The 16,088-nt window shown below is 37.0% G+C and overlaps 1 protein-coding gene across 1 annotated transcript in view; it reads left to right on the forward strand.

Moving 5' to 3' along the window:
* Positions 1 to 16,088, forward strand: part of CCDC38 (coiled-coil domain containing 38) — a 31,966-nt gene that overhangs the window by 8,857 nt on the left and 7,021 nt on the right. Inside the window, exons 5-13 of the mRNA XM_063309329.1 lie at positions 285 to 352; positions 1,749 to 1,912; positions 4,092 to 4,172; positions 4,887 to 5,109; positions 9,297 to 9,435; positions 11,126 to 11,207; positions 11,621 to 11,702; positions 13,124 to 13,275; positions 15,254 to 15,389. Coding sequence (XP_063165399.1) covers positions 285 to 352; positions 1,749 to 1,912; positions 4,092 to 4,172; positions 4,887 to 5,109; positions 9,297 to 9,435; positions 11,126 to 11,207; positions 11,621 to 11,702; positions 13,124 to 13,275; positions 15,254 to 15,389 — 1,127 coding nt within the window. The remainder of the gene's footprint in view (positions 1 to 284; positions 353 to 1,748; positions 1,913 to 4,091; positions 4,173 to 4,886; positions 5,110 to 9,296; positions 9,436 to 11,125; positions 11,208 to 11,620; positions 11,703 to 13,123; positions 13,276 to 15,253; positions 15,390 to 16,088) is intronic.

The following is a 16,088-nucleotide window of genomic DNA, read 5'->3' on the forward strand; positions in this document are numbered from 1 at the left end:
CCTGCTCCTTGGTTCTTCCTTCCTTCACTTGAACTACTCTTCCAAACTCCTGTTGGGTCACTCAGTTCTAATAAATTCTCAGTTTGGGCTTTATTTCTATCATAGCTTTTTTATCCTCTGGTTTGGTATTATACAACTTCAATTTAGTTTCTGGAGAAACAATTAATATTTCAAATTTTAAAATGTCAATTTAATTGTGTTAAGTCATTGATAACATATAGTTTATTTAAATATATAGGCTGCAGAGTATCGGGGGGAAAATCACAAAATTCATTTTTTTAAAGGTTGTCAAAGTGACAAACAATCTATAGCAGATTACATCAGTGAAGAGAAGGAGCTATTTCTATTGGAGGTAATAGTTTCTATAAACCATGTATAACAGTGTAAGAATATATGTCTCTGCTGGCATTCTAGACAGCTTTCAAGACCTGGCTGTTCCCCCAGGCCTTGGGTTAGGGTGGTTGGAACTCTTGCTGAATTGTGTGTGGGGGTGGTTAGTTGGATCATTTATTTTTGTATAATTCTTGTATTTGGTTTTTATATTGTTGGCTTTATTGTACACTACCAGAGTAGATTGGAGTTGGGTAGTATCTACATTGAATAAATTAAGTCTCTATCTTTATAGCATTTCTTCATATGAAAATTTTCAGATCTATATTATTTTGTTAGGATATTTTATACTTACTAGCAGCTCCCAACAGGGCATTTCTCATTGTCCCCAGACCTTTGCAGGGCCTTCTCTTCCTGTCTTCCCCTGCCATCTTTCAGTCACTGACAATGTCCTTGGCTTTTTCCTATTTTCTCTCTGCCCAGTACAACTATCTTTCAGTATCCAGAACAAAGCAGCCCAACTTATTTTCATACTCAGACCAAACATACAGAACATCTTTTAGCTGCAGCACAAACTGCCTGAAACCAGATTTATCATGTACAGACTTGGGTGTGCAGTTTTGCACATCTCTTATTTTACTGCATAATCACTGGGCTGAGAGAGAAGGCAGGAGTGGGTCACAGCTGATAAAGGGAAAGTGGACTTTGCTGGAATACCAAAAAAAAAAAAATTAACGGAAAGATCCAATTTGGAGAGCTGAAGCAGGAAAATAATCATTGGGCTGTTGACAAACAGCTGGAATATTTTGAAGACAAGCTATGTAGTTGCAGCTGATAGAGAATAGAAGAAAGAATCCTGATGCTGGTGGGAAGATTTCATTAAATGGGATGTGAATGAACTGATCATTCCCCTTTACTAATTACAGAACCAGGAAAAGGACATGTCAGACTACCAGTTAATAATGCAATTTCAAGATGTTGCAGACTTTTTTTTTAAAAAAAGGAAAAAGAATAGACATACGTAGTAATATGCTGGTTCACATTTCTGAATCTATTTATATAGGGGTAAATGGCATTCATAATTTTCATCACAAAAGCTCACACAACATGTGTAAGAAATGACCGCAGGGAAGTAATTGTGGGAAAGTGATCGGTGGCTTGACAGGAATATACTGTATAGGCTGGTCTTTCTCACACATATACCCATGCAATCCAACTGACTATTTAAAAAGCATATAGGATTTAGGTAATCAATATCTGAGTCTTAAAAAACAAAAGAACAGCAACATTTAATCAAGTCCTCTTTGGGAGGGCTTACTGCCAAGTAAGTGTGCTTGGGAATGACCTTGGGTACAACAAGTTACTGTACGTTAAGAATTTTTTATACTTAACATTTTGCAATTGTTTTCTTCCTCCAGTACTCCGTTAAAGTAAAACAGCGCACCATGGCAAAGCTGGAGAAGATGGCAGCAAAGGAGGAGAGGAGAACCAGAATTGCTGAAACAAAATTAGAAGAAGATACCCTTGCATTTGAGGAGTTTCTCAAAGAAAATGATAGGAGCTCTGTAGATGCCCTTAAATTGTTAGTTACAGTTCTGTTTTTAACTCTGCAGCTGACTGTAGTGGCCACATTTGGAGGGTGGCTTCAGAAGTTCATTGTCTGGTTCCTTCTTCTGTTCTCCCAAGTAAAAAGCCCTCAAAGAGTAATTGCAGGAAATGTACGCTCTCTCTTATATTTCTTAGGTGGTAGAACTTTTTTGGGTAATGGGTAATTGGTCATCTTTGGCTTTTGAATGGTGTCATGGAGGTCACATTCTAAAATGTGAATGTCCAGGACAAGGCAGTCTTTTAGACCAGCCATATGCTTGATTTAATTTTGCTTATATTAAATTAAATAAAAATAAACATGGTTAAAAATGGTCTCTATGATTACCCTCCATGGCATTAATAATGTCCCCGTGTCACATTATAAACACTGTAATTCAGCAACTTTTGGAGGGGCTTAAGGAACCAAACATAAGGCATTCAGGACTGTACTTTCCTTTTACAGAATATGAATAAACATACATAAAAGCCCATAAAGAAAGAGCTGTTTTGTAAACTGCATCCATGCATTCCTTGCAGCAGGCAGCCGAAATAAGGAGTCTTACTTTGCCCTAACCTGGTTCCTTGTATGAACTTCAGCCCACCTCTATGTTCATTCCTGCCTCCCCACCAAAATGCCCCAAATCTGCCTTTACTCCAAGCATCATATTTGCAACAGTAGCTCTTGGTTATGTCCCCACATCAATCATTGTCACTATATTTACAATACAGAATTGCAGTGGGCTTGTACCCTCATATACACTCTGAATGATCCCAAAAGAGGCTCCACTGCCCTAGCATCATGATCAGCCCAATTTTGTACAAGTCCTTCTTCAAGCATGATTTGCCTGAAAAATCAGTGAATGTATTTAGAGGAACTAAATGTATTCTGTGTGGCCATATAAATTTCTATAACAACAACAACAACAACAACAACAACTGCAGAGTAGTGGTGGTGGCATGGGTATGCATTTGAAAATAATAATAATAATAATAATAATAATAATAATAATAATAATAATAATTTCTTCCATTAGGTGACTGCCACTTATCAGATTTCGGATCTTTCTAGCTTATGCAACTAGATCTTAGACGTAATATTGTATAATCAATCATTGCCAACAGCTAAAAGGGTGAGAGCTAATAGGAACTAACAGAAAATGAACTAATTTAGTTTTAAAAACAGTATTCCATAAAAGTAAAGAAACTGTTTCTATAGATGAGATTTCACTGTCTACCTCATCACACACAAAATGAATGGGGAAAGAGAGTTCCCAAAGATTCCTGAAGAATTTCTGATTATAAAAAGAAGCTGATATTCGGGTTCAGCTATGGTATTATTTCCTTTAGACAATGTGTTTACATCAAGGGAATTTTTCTGATTGTTTTTTTCACTTTTAGAATTTTCAGGTAATAACAGCCATTGCTGAATGAATTTGCCACATTGGATTTATTTTTCAGTTTTTGCCATTCATCAATTGTTTGATTGCTTATTTGTTTTTGTTTTTTTAAGTTTTCTTTAAAATTATCCGCAGACTATTTTAGTGTATTAGTTAAGGCATTAGGCTAGAAACCGGGAGGCCGTGAGTTCTAGTCCCGCCTTGGGCACGAAGCCAGCTGGGTGACCTTGGGCCAGTCGCTCTCCCTCAGCCCTAGGAAGGAGGCAAGGGCAAACCACTTATGAAAAAGCTTGCCAAGAAAACTGCAGGGACTTGTCCAAGCAGTCTATGAGAACTGGACACAATTGAATAGATTAAAAAAAAAAAAATTTCTAACTAATTTTCTGGACTACCACTATTTTTTAGAACTATCATCTCTTACTACTAATTTGAGAAGACAAAAGATAGTACTTCTTTCCTGGGTTAAGAGGCATAAACTGCATCAGTATAACTATTTCGATATTGGGGGGGGGGGTGCCTTCAAGTGTTGACTCCTGGTGACTGCTTAGACTAGTCCCTGCAGTTTTCCTGGCAAGATTTTAGAAGTGGTTTGCCACTGCCCGCTTCCTAAGGCTGAGAGAGACTGGCCCAAGGTCACCCAGCTGGCTTCATGCCTAAGGTGGGACTAGAACTTACAGATTCCCAGTTTCTAGCCTGATGCCTTAACTAGCACACCAAACTGGTTCTCTCTTTCAATATTAACACCTCTATATTAAAATAACATATACCCTTTTTTAGGGCAACTCAGGAAGCAAAATCTAAAATGGAAGTGACAACAGAACTGAGGTCAGCAATGAATGAACTGTTCTCTCTTAAAAGGTGAGCATTTTCTCGTTGCTTTATGAGAGAGTTTAGTGGGAAGGATTCTTGATGTGATTCTCAGTATATTTTCCCACAATGCAGCATCTTCTTGCTGCATGAAGAAGTTGCATTTCAAGTACCGGATGTGTACATCTGTCTAAATGTAGCTTAATTTTTTTTTGCATGGTGCTCTGAAGTAAGAAGTAATAGCCCTTTTCTGAATGGAAGGCACCTTTCTGCATATAGAAGGCACCAAAAGGCCTAGTTCGCCATCTTCAAAATAATGTAGTAACGCGCATGATACTATGAACAATTGAGAAGTAACAGCTAATTGAGATTAAGAAAGCTGAATCTTTAGGACTATAAAATAAATTCAGAATCAAGTATATGTTCTTATTAAGCCCAAGCTAACAGTTTCGGTTCCTTTTATAAAGCATATTCGGTTGTGATTTCTTTAATTTCTGAGCAGGTGCACAGAAGTTTGTGGTAAAGGACAGAAAGCTTCTTGATGAAATAACCTTTCCTTCACTCTCCTCCACAAATTAAAATTGTTGTCCAGGCATAGCATTATAGCTCAGATGTTAATAACAATTATTATAAAACCATATAATTCAGAGGAAATGTTTTCCTCAGCTTTTTCAGGTATGTTTTTAAGTGTCTCCTAGGCATTGTACTTCTGTAATGTCTGAGGACTTGCTTCTTGTATCCCTTGTTCTCTTTTGACGTCTGCAGTGAAATTGTGAACACCGAAGATCTTTTGAAGCTGTATTTTTCCTACGAAGCCTTTTTGTTCAGTATTTCTCCCAAAGCATGGCAAGAGCAACAGATGGCAAAGAGGAAGAAAGACAGGAAAAAAGGCCACTCAAAATCAATAATTTCTTTCCCATTAACTCCTGATAAAACTAAGCCAGTGCCAACCTCTACTTTAGTACAAAATAGATTAAGTAAGTATGTGGTTTTCAGTGGTCCATTGACCGTTTAAATTACAGTATGGGGGAGAACTGCTTTGTTGTAATCATTCTAGCAATCACACTGACTAGGAATTCTGAGTGTTGCAAGGCCAACACATCTGGAGCACCAAATTGAAAAAGGATAATATATAAAGTGGAGGCAGGAAGGTCCTTAAGTTTTAATATATATAAAAAAAGAAGGGAAGGCATTGAACTTTCTCTCATTAATATGAGATAGCCTGGTGAGTAAAGTTTCTGAATAACCGGAGGGAATTTAGCGTACTTTCTCTATGATACCGTTTACCATATTCCCATCTCCTGCTTTATGTTTGCAGGGAAGGAGGCAGACAGGAGCAAATACATACGTAACTTGGGCTTGAATCATATTGACTGGTTCATATATAATGATTGCAGTCCATGAGGCACAGTTTACTGGAGAGGGATAATTACACTGCTCTGGTTGTACCTTAAAGCACTGGGATATTTGATTCCAAAGACATCCTGCATGTTGATTTTTTCCAGCCAATTTGTTCAATATACTGGGACTGCTCACACTAATCAAAGGAGACTAAGATGGTTGGAGGCTCATCAAGATATTAAAACTATAATTGAAAAAAAATCCATCAGTGGAAAAAAGATAGAAGAAAAAGCATGTTACATGCTTTTATGTTTAACATACTGCACAAAAAGTATGTTAAAGACCATAATACAAGAAAGGACACATACAGGGGATGGAACACAGACAGGTCACCAAAGAAGAATGCATATGAGTAGCCCATAGAGAGGGTAGTTGAACAAGTTAAACTCAAAATGAGCTGAGGTTGGCAAAGGATACTAAAAAGAATAGAAAATACTTCTTTAGATGTGTTTAAAGCAAAACAAACGAACAAACAATCAGTATAACAGCTGCTAAGTGGAAACAGCAAAATGCTAACAGGTAAAAAAGAAGAGACAGAATGACTTCACTTTACTCATGTTTTGGCTCAGTCTTCCCTGAGAAAACATCATGTGTTCCACCAGGTAAATAGCAGAAGCAGGTGGCAGGACCTAAGTCTGAGAATGATAGAAAGATGATCAGGGAATACTTCTTTATCTTAAATGAGTTTTAATTTCCAGAACTAGATGAATTGTCTAGGGTACTAAAGGAAGTTGCTGATTGGTTGAGAATCCAATATTTTGTAATGTGTAGTAATACTTTACCTATTATCTTAAAGAAATCCTAGATAACAAGTGATACACTAAACAACCAAAGGAAATAAAATATTGTTGTCTTCTTCAAAAAAAGGAAAAATTAAGGATTCGGGGAACTATTGGATTAGTCAGTCTGGCATCACTACCTGAGAAGTTTCCAGAGTAGGAAATCATGAAATGAAAACATTATAGTGATTGCCTGAAATCAAAATTTGCCAAAACCAAGTCTTGCCAGACTAAACTTATAGTTATATATAGGCTGGATTGTATGACAATTAAATGTGTACAGAGTGGCTCAAAAATCATATTCAGAGAGCACTCATTAATAATGTTAATCTAACAAGAGAATGATAATTCCAGTGGGATGCCACACAACTCAGTCCTGGATTTCTATTTCTCAATATTTTTATTAATAATATGGATGAACAAATGTGGAAATGGGATTTTGTTCCTTTTTTACTCTCCCAAAAGTTTTGCCTACCAGTGAGTTTTGAGCACCAATCAGTTATGTCCACTTATTTCAGCTGTCTCACACTTTTTGCTGCCAACTGGGTTCGGGTAGGATTAGGATTATCAATCAATGGTTGACAGTTACCTCTGTGAATTGATGAACCCATGCCATAATCATAACAAGGATATCTGACCTATGGATTATGTCCATGGCTGGCAAAAACTTTTTGGACATGAGTTCTTTTCCTTTAGTTGAAAGTTCCATAAAGCCAAAGGCTAAAGCCTATCCCTAAATAATACAGATTTATAGTAAAGTGATTTATGCTTCATGCTAGAAAATTAGTGGAAGATACTGAAATACTAATTTAATTATAATAGACTGTAGGGAAAGCAGGATTTTAGGTGAATGAGAGAAACTTAAAAAGGACAATATCTAAAAGATAAGGCTATATAAAATCAGCCTTGGCAATTTTAAGATGTTTGGACTTTGGACTTCTGATGGGGACGTGGCAGACTGAACAACTGTGCCCACAGGCTCTGCGGGCAGAACTGACAACATGGCAGTTTTTTGGGGCTCAGGCAGGTTTTTCCTGATGCCCTGGAGTGTTTTCCCAGATAAAGAAAATACTCAGAATCATCCCATCTGTCCTCCAGAACAGCGTCTTGCAGCCAGAGGATCAGAAACAGTGTTCGCACTAATCTAGTAAGAGATGCTGGGAGGATGGGACGTCACCATTTCCAAGCCGCGCTGTAGCCTTAAAGGGACATTAAGACCGGCCACCCCATTTCTAAATCACCCAATTTATATTTTTTTAAGTTTATGTACCCTAAGAGAGGCTTTCTACAGCAAGGAGAAGTGATCTCTCTTGGTGCTTATCGTTATTTTTGGGATTAATTTTTAAACATCTTTTTAAAGTTTTGGCTTGTTTCCCATCCAAATACTAAGGAGGATTGAGAATAAATAATTGTCTCCCTGATATTATTTCTGCACTGAATTTGAAGATTTTAATATTTTCCTACACATTGAGTCTGCTGTTTTGAACCTTCAGCTTTCTGCTGCTACTTTCCCTGGGGAACTGCCTGTTATCATACTTTCACTTGTGTAAACATGTTCTGGAATTATTCTATTATCTCCTACTTTCACCGGTTAAGTACCTAGGGGGATCCATAATCTACTGCATGAGACATGGAAGATTTCAAGCAGACTTTCTCAGATTTCCATTGAGAACTTAAATAGATTCTTTTTAATTCTTGTCAAGTTATTATGCAAGATATTTGGGCATTGTAGAAAACGTCAGCTCTAAAATGTGTCATCTGGCTTGGGATGTCATGGAAGACATCGAAGAGCTTGACAACAATAGAAATGTTTCTACTGACAGTGAGACTGAGGTTTCTGTTCAAATGCCAGGCAACGACTAGATTGTTGAGTTGAAGAAATTAAAGGGACAGATTGAATTGCAAACCATAAGTGAAATTGTCTTTCTGATGGAATGTTATGGGAAGGAAGGAGTTGTTATCTATGGGAGGTTTTCTGCTAGAAGTCAGAGTTTTTAAGGGGGGCAGTTGGGCTGTTTGATTTCTTTATGAAAAATGCTTTGTGCGCACTATGGAGATACGTAAATGCTTTGGTTTATTTTGAAGTGGGGTAAGGGTTTAAAAATATTTATTTGTATTGCTTCTAGGGCTGGTTTGACTTCATTCCTTTTTAATGATTTGGATTAAGATTAAGAAGGTATAATAATAATAAATGCTTGGGTTTAGGTTTAATATGATTAAGATTGTTATAATTGTAGTATTATTAATTATAACAGCAGACAATGTATATGCTTTTTAGTTTATTTATAGAAGTAATGTGATTTTGGTTTGATATAGAGTAAGGGATTGATTATGGAAATTGCTGTATATTCTTGCTATTAGAAGTCAGAAGTCACCTCTTTATGTAATCTTTTTTAAAAATTTCTTTTTGTGTTTTCACACCTTTTTAGTTTTCTTCTTTTTCTTTCTGTAGTTTTTTGCTTTTTTGTACTTTTTATCTTTGCTTTAAATCTAATAAAATTCTTATTTTAAAAAAATGTGTGGACTTCAACTCCCAGAATTCCCCAGCCAGCCATCTTAAAGTTGCCAAGGTTGAGAATCACTGGTCTATTTGCTTCTGTTCAGCTTTTTAAAAAAAGATGTTTTAACCAATTGTATGCCCCCGGAGTAATTTTTGATTAGATAACTTTATAATTTGAATAAATAATTAGTAGTAGTGGCATTACATCAAGATTAAAAAAACCCTAATAGCATAATTGGTCTGTTGATGTATGAGAGAAACAATGTATAAGCATTCTTACTGCTTGTGCTACATCCTTAATCTTAGTGTGAATGATTTCCCTAGGCTTCCTGCATTGTAGTTCATTATCCAGTCTGTGTAATTTGGCTATTTACTTTGTCTGCCAGCACTTTACAGTTGCAGATTGTTCACACTTCCTGTCAATGTTTGGATTTAGTAAGGACTAACAGAACTGACAGCCTGTTCGTTTTTGTTCTTTTTACAAATATGTGACTTTGTGTTATTTGGCTACCACCTTTAAACAAATGGGCACATCATAAAGAGTCCCAGCCTGCCAAGAAAACGGTACTAGGGAAATCAGCCTCAGTCATCTTTAGCAATAATGAGGAAAAGAAGAAAGTTTCACAGACCCAAGGTAAGGAATAAGGAAGACCTATGAAGGGAAGGAATCTAATATTCATCTGCACAGAAATTCTTGATGGGAGGAATCTTCAGTGGTTGAAGCATAGGCTGTGATTTAAGAAGCTATATGTTATCATGTGACCTGAACTCCATTTGTGTGTACAAATAGTCCTCATTTAGCGTCCACAGTTGGAACCGGCAACTGTTGTTAAGTGAAGCAGTCACTAAGTGAAACTGCAATTGTGCTTATGATCTTAGTTCAGCTTTGCTTTGCTTTACAGGCTTGCAAAGATAGTAAATGCATCATAACTGCAAACGGTTGCTGTACAAGGCAATTGCTAAATGAGGATTACCTGTATATGCTTGTGTACATATACAGATAAATAATATAACAACATTTCTCTGCCTTGAATGAATTTCTACTTCTATGAATAGCTTTGGAAAGTTTTTCCTGTTTCAGAAATTTGTCTTACTGCACAGAGACCTGCCCTATTAGAATAAAAAATCCAAATCCTCATTGGTCAGTTCTTTGTATCCCATTAATGTATAAAATTAATCTAAGAAGTTGATGTGGCTGACTTTTTCACAGTGCCCAAAATATGCTATTTAAAGCAACTGGCCCACTCTGCTTTCATAACCTTATCAGCCCTGGATGCGGAACGGCAAATGAAATTTAGGACCCTATAGCAGAGAGATCATAGGGCAATTGCTATTTTCCATCAATCCTGAACTTTACAAGAACAGCAGAGTTATGTGATCCTTCCATTGTCCTTTCTGGCAACAGTTTTTAAAGCACATCAGTCCTTTCGTGAGGAAAAAACACAACTATAACTTAGTTTGAATAAACACATTGGCAGCCATAGACCATTTCCACATTTGTTAGATACAGTGTTTTATCATCCCTAGCCAATGGATGATGACAGCTATGGTTCAGAATGCCATAAAAGGACTAAATTGAAGAAGACCTTTGCAGAGGAAACTTGATGAGAAATCTTTATTTCATCCATTGTGGGGTATGGCGTTAGGTGGCACCTTTACTAACTTAGGAAATAGGTATATACAATTCACAGGAATCAATTAGCAAATGAAAATGAATGCAGACAAATTTTCCAAAGTCTGTTGGGATTTGCCACCCATATTTTCACTGCAAATGGCGATGATATGACTTGCTTTATGCTCAAAATATAGCTCCTAATTCATGCTATTGATCTGTTTATTTATGTCTCACATTTTTGTACAGCCAAAATTCAAAGACACCTGGCAGTTTACAACAATAAAAATGTAAGGAATATTGATATATTCCTTTTATGAAAATGCATGAGATAGTCATTAGACAATGACTACTTATTGCATAGGATGCTTCCATTTTTGTTTAAGGGCCCAGGGATATCACCCAGTTTGCACTGGGAGACTTAGGGTTTTTAAGGGGTAAAATAGATGCTTTAATCCTTGCAGAAGTTTAATGTACTTGTTTTGTGCCTTATTACAGCAGAACATTCTGTAAATATTCTAGAGGCCACCAGAAAAAAGTGGAATTGGGAGCTATGTGTCCCATGGTTGACCATCCCTGCTTAGGGCAGTGCTTCCATACCTGATTCATTTCTCCAGTAAATATATTAAAATATATTGTATCTAAGATATAATTCTAGTAAATTCCTGTTGTCAAATAAGAATGATAATGTATGTTGTCTTTTTTTTTGCAGGAGACTATAGGTTCTTTAGAAAGCCATCACGAATAATACCAGACCCAAAATTATTCATGGATGAGAAAAATAAATCAGAAAGGTGATAGTAATCTGAGTTTGAAAGTTCCTTCTGTGTCTAGTTGCAAATGTGGCAAGGGAGAGCTCCATTAAACAATACATGCCCATCTATGTATACAGGCTTCACTTTATGCTATGATATTTGACCTAAAATAAATAAATTGGGAATTCTGTGAATTGGCAACATGGTTCATGAGCATTATCAAGTTTTACATCAAGAAGAGTAATTTTCTTTTACATCAAGAAGAGTAAATTGCAGTAAATTCTTCCCTTCCCTTCCCTTCCCTTCCCTTCCCTTCCCTTCCCTTCCCTTCCCTTCCCTTCAAGTGGGATCTTTGTTTTACCCAGCATAATCTTCCTTCTTGGCATTAAACACTGACTTGGCAAGCTTCATGGTATAAACACAAATTATATCTAAGTCAAATTTTCTTTTAGTAACAGCTGTCTAAGTGAACAAAGTGTCTCTCTATCTTCAGAAGATAATTTTTGCTTGGATGATATCCAGAATAGTGAGGAGGTAAGGCATTTATCTTTCCAATAGAAGAGAATCTATGGGTTGAACTGTGGAGTCCTTGGTGCTCTCTGAGCTTGGTTGTTTGCTTGCAGATGTTTCATTACCCAACTTGGTAACATCATCAGTAATGTCATCATCAGTGATCAGTGATGATGTTACCAAATTGGGTAACGAAACATCTGCAAGCAAACAACCAAGCTCAGAGAGCACCAAGGACTCTGCATCTACCTTTATTTTTTTTATGAATCATATTTGGACTGACACTAAGGTTATTATTAATTCAGTTGTACAACATGAGAATTTCTGGGTGAAATCTTCTGCAATAATGTAACCAATAGCTGTGGGTATGGATCTTTCCACGTAAGATTCCATTTTTTCACAAACTCTTGCATTTACTTCTTTGCTCATTTCACAAGTATGGATTTTCTTCTTTTGATGTGAAAGAAGTCATATAGGAAATGACTGGACATAGCTCAAAATCTAGTTTAGTTTACTCAGTGATTTGCACTAAATAAAAAATGAGCTGCACATTTGAGAGATTTGCAGTTGTGGTTGTGTCTTAAGGCACTGTAAATCACATATCTCATAAAACCACATTTTAGCTAGTGGTCTAACTAAACCATGAAGTAGAAAATGGATTTCCTTTTTAATGCAGAAATCACACTGGCATTATAATAATCCCAGCCTTCTTTACATGTCCTCCTGTAGTCATAACTGAAGAAATAGAAATACTGCAGTTTTTGAAAAGGAAGTGTGCCACTAGATACCAGTTAATACCCACAGCTTTTCAGATCTCATCTGTATAACCTGAACAATGTACAGTACTTTCAGTGCTGTAGGGATCCAAGCAGCAGAAAACAGTACCTAATAAATGAAGCAAATCATTATTTCATTCATTCATTCATTCATTCATTCATTCATTCATTCATTCAGAACAAGGTATTTGGATTAGAAGGAAAAAATAGTATCTTTTGTTTTGTATATTTCACCCAGTAGGTCTTTAGTGGATAGTCAATCCAGTGATCCTTGTAAATGAACTTATTTTGCTGTGTTCACTATAGCAAACACTGGTGTCTGTAAATATGCTATAAATTTGTGTCAGTGAGAGGTACTTATGCAGCACTTCAGTGCATATCAATCATCCTGTTCCCATCACGTTTAAGCATGTTACTAGAAAATAGGTGGCATAGCAAACCATGTCTTCTGTATAATATATAAATTGACCATTGAAATTAATGTTTTTACTGATTTATACATTCAGTAATGAGGCAAACATGGTCCTTTATAGCCAGTACAGCAGAATCCTCAACTGCCCTCCTTTACTTTAGCATATTTCAATTTTTCAAAAAATGTTTGCAAATAGATGTGGAATTCCAGAGAAATTGCATTCCAGAAATTATGCATTACCATTTCTCCTTCATTAGGAGCCAGAGATATATTTCAAAGACCCAGAAGAGATACTTCAGATGTTCAGATATCTTGAAGAGCAAAACCTTTCATTGTTCCAAAACATTCAAGATATTAGTGGTACATTGGAGGAAAGCCAGCAGAGAGAAAAAATAGTTAAGCAGCACATGTAAGTTACTAATTTAATAGGGTTGTTTTGTTTTGTTTTGTTTTGTTTTTTGTTTTGTTTTGTTTTGTTGTGTTTTGTTTTGAAGTAATCTTCCATTGCCCTCTTGAGATGGCTTGCAGAATTATAAAACACATGAAAATAAAAACACAATTTCATGAAGAGGAGAGAGAAGGCCAAATGTGTGGTCAGAAATTATTTTGAAAAAAGAAGACCACGACGAAGCAAGATCCCATGTTATGTAGTCAGTCATTCCAGTAGAGAAAGAAGAACCTTATGTACAAAGAGCCCACCCTGGTTGTAAGCATGCTAGACTTTCGCTAAATCAAAGTGGAAAAGATCCTTCAGGTACCTTGAACTTGTTTAAAAAGTGTAATTCCCATCTTCTTCCATCACCTTAGCAAATGTATATCTGTAATTTTTTTTAATCCTTAAAGAAAAAAATTCTGGACCAGAAAGCTGGCCTGCCAAGCCAAATGAAGCAGAATTTGGGGGATTTGTGCACACACAAATGTTTCTTTGAATATATACAGTATCTTCAAAGTGTGGACATATATAAACACTAATAGCAGTGTGTGCTCTAAACAACCTCACTGAGATCTTGTGATTTAGCCAGGAAGAACGGAAGCTGAATTCATTATGGTGCTCTCTTTCAGGCACAGCTGACTAGCATAATTTTAAGTGGGGGTGGGGATGCGGCACAGCTTCTGCTCTTGAAGAGTTAACAAAGGGGGAAAGGGATTTAATGTTAGAATGGAGAAGCTAATCAGTATGATGTGCCTCAAAAATGTAACGAGTTCTGGTTTTAAAAATGAACCATTAGAACACTGAATAATCTTAATCATTCTAGACTTTAGTTAGAGAATTTTGGGAGGAGAACACCCTGCCTTCCCCACCACGACCTTTTTAAAATGTTTGTATTTCATGGAAGCTATTTGGCGCAAGACCAAGCAACATTTCGTTCTGTTATACAGAGGGTCGCCCTGAGTTGTAAAGGACTCGATGACAACGAACAACAACAACAACATCCTCCACAAAAAGCCTTTCCACGTAAAAAAAAATAAAAAATAGGGAATACAACACTGCCCAATGAAATTAAGATTGTTGCAATGGGAAATAATACAGTTAGGAAATGTAGAGAATATGATTAGGAAATTATATTATTACATGAGTATATTACATTTTCAGAGGACCAGTACACAAGATCAGTTTTTGTGAAACTGCAAGTAAGGGGTGTGTATATGTGTGTGTTTTAAATATTGTGATTGTGGCACCAATACAGAACTGGCTCAAGAGATTCTGCTGCCTGAAGCAAACCACAATTCCATGTGCTGAAGGTGGTTGGACTGGTGATGGAATCTTAATCCAGTGCTGGTAATCAAACAATACCCTCCACTCTTCACAAGGGTAGCAGACCATGCAGGGCAGCCTTTGTGGCACATGTGAAAAGAGGCACAGTGGGGCTCAGAAGGAACAGCCAGAGAGCTGCCACAGCTGCCCCTCCAGCACCTGCCTCCTCCAGTGGCTGCCTTCTGCCAAACGCAGGATAGCTCCTGGCTCCCCTTCAGTACAATCGCTGATGCTTCCACTATACCCTATTCTACCAGATGTGTCTTGCATTGCATTTTTTCACAGGTTCTTCTAAAAAATGTTTTCAGTTTTAAAAAAACTGATGCCCTCTCTAATCAAGGGGTCTTGGCTCTTAATAGCAGACCATCTGCATAATTATTTTACAGCATTAGTCAGTTTGTAATGACACCTCTACAAACTCAGGACCATTTCTGCCACAAATCACTCTATGACAATTTCTAGGAATCCCTGAGTCAGAAATTCCTATTAAATCAGTTTGGCTTTAGTAAAAATGTGTTGTTTCCTCTGCTGAAAATAGAATAGAAAAGCTTGATGAGTGAGTCAGCTATTTATAACACAGACAAGCTAATTTAAAATTCTAGCTATAACTTTTTATAGCCTCTTTTAATAGGGAACAAAAAATAAAGCACCTTGTAGACCAAAAAGAAGCCCTAATAGCTGCTGGCCTCAAAGAAGATGGGAAAAGTGCTGAATTGGTGTTAAAAGCAAACATGTTTTCTGCAGGAGAATATAATCCAGTATCCATGGTAGGTTTGAATGCATCAACCATCTTCATCATGATACAGATTTTTCAGCCTAAAAAGGTACAGGAAGTCCTCACTTAATAACCATTTGTTTAGTGATGGTTCAGACTTACAACAGGGCTGAAAAAACTTACTTACAACTGGTCCTCACACTTACAACCATCACAGTGTCCCCACAGTCACATGATCATGATTTGGGCACTTGGCAACTGGTTTACATTTACAACTATCACAGTGTCCCATGATCACCATTTTCAACCTTCCCAGCTGGCTTCTGGCAAGCAAAATCAATAGGGAACCATGTAATTCACTTAACAACCACTTGGTTCACCTAACACCCATGGTGATTCACTTAACAGCTGCCACAAAAAGGTCATAAAATCGAGTTGGATTCACTTAATGACTGTTTCACTTAGCAATCAAAATTCCTGTCCCAATTGTGGTTGTTAAGTAAGGACTACCTGTAGTTCACAGTTTGTGCTGGTGCCCTTGTATCTCTTATCTGTATGTAATACCCTGGTGCCTCAGGTGGCAGTGCCTAGCCAACCTTGTCTAAGCCCAGAAGTTAAGCAGGGTCAGGCCTGATTTGTCCTTCAATGGGAGAAATATCAAGGTTTTAGGTTAGTTAGACTGGGAAGTCAAAAAACATCCCAGAAGGCAGCGATGGCAAAGCACTTCCATTCTGATGCCAGGAAAGCTGTG

This window comes from Candoia aspera, chromosome 7 (assembly GCF_035149785.1).
Source record: "Candoia aspera isolate rCanAsp1 chromosome 7, rCanAsp1.hap2, whole genome shotgun sequence".
NCBI lineage: Eukaryota > Metazoa > Chordata > Lepidosauria > Squamata > Boidae > Candoia > Candoia aspera.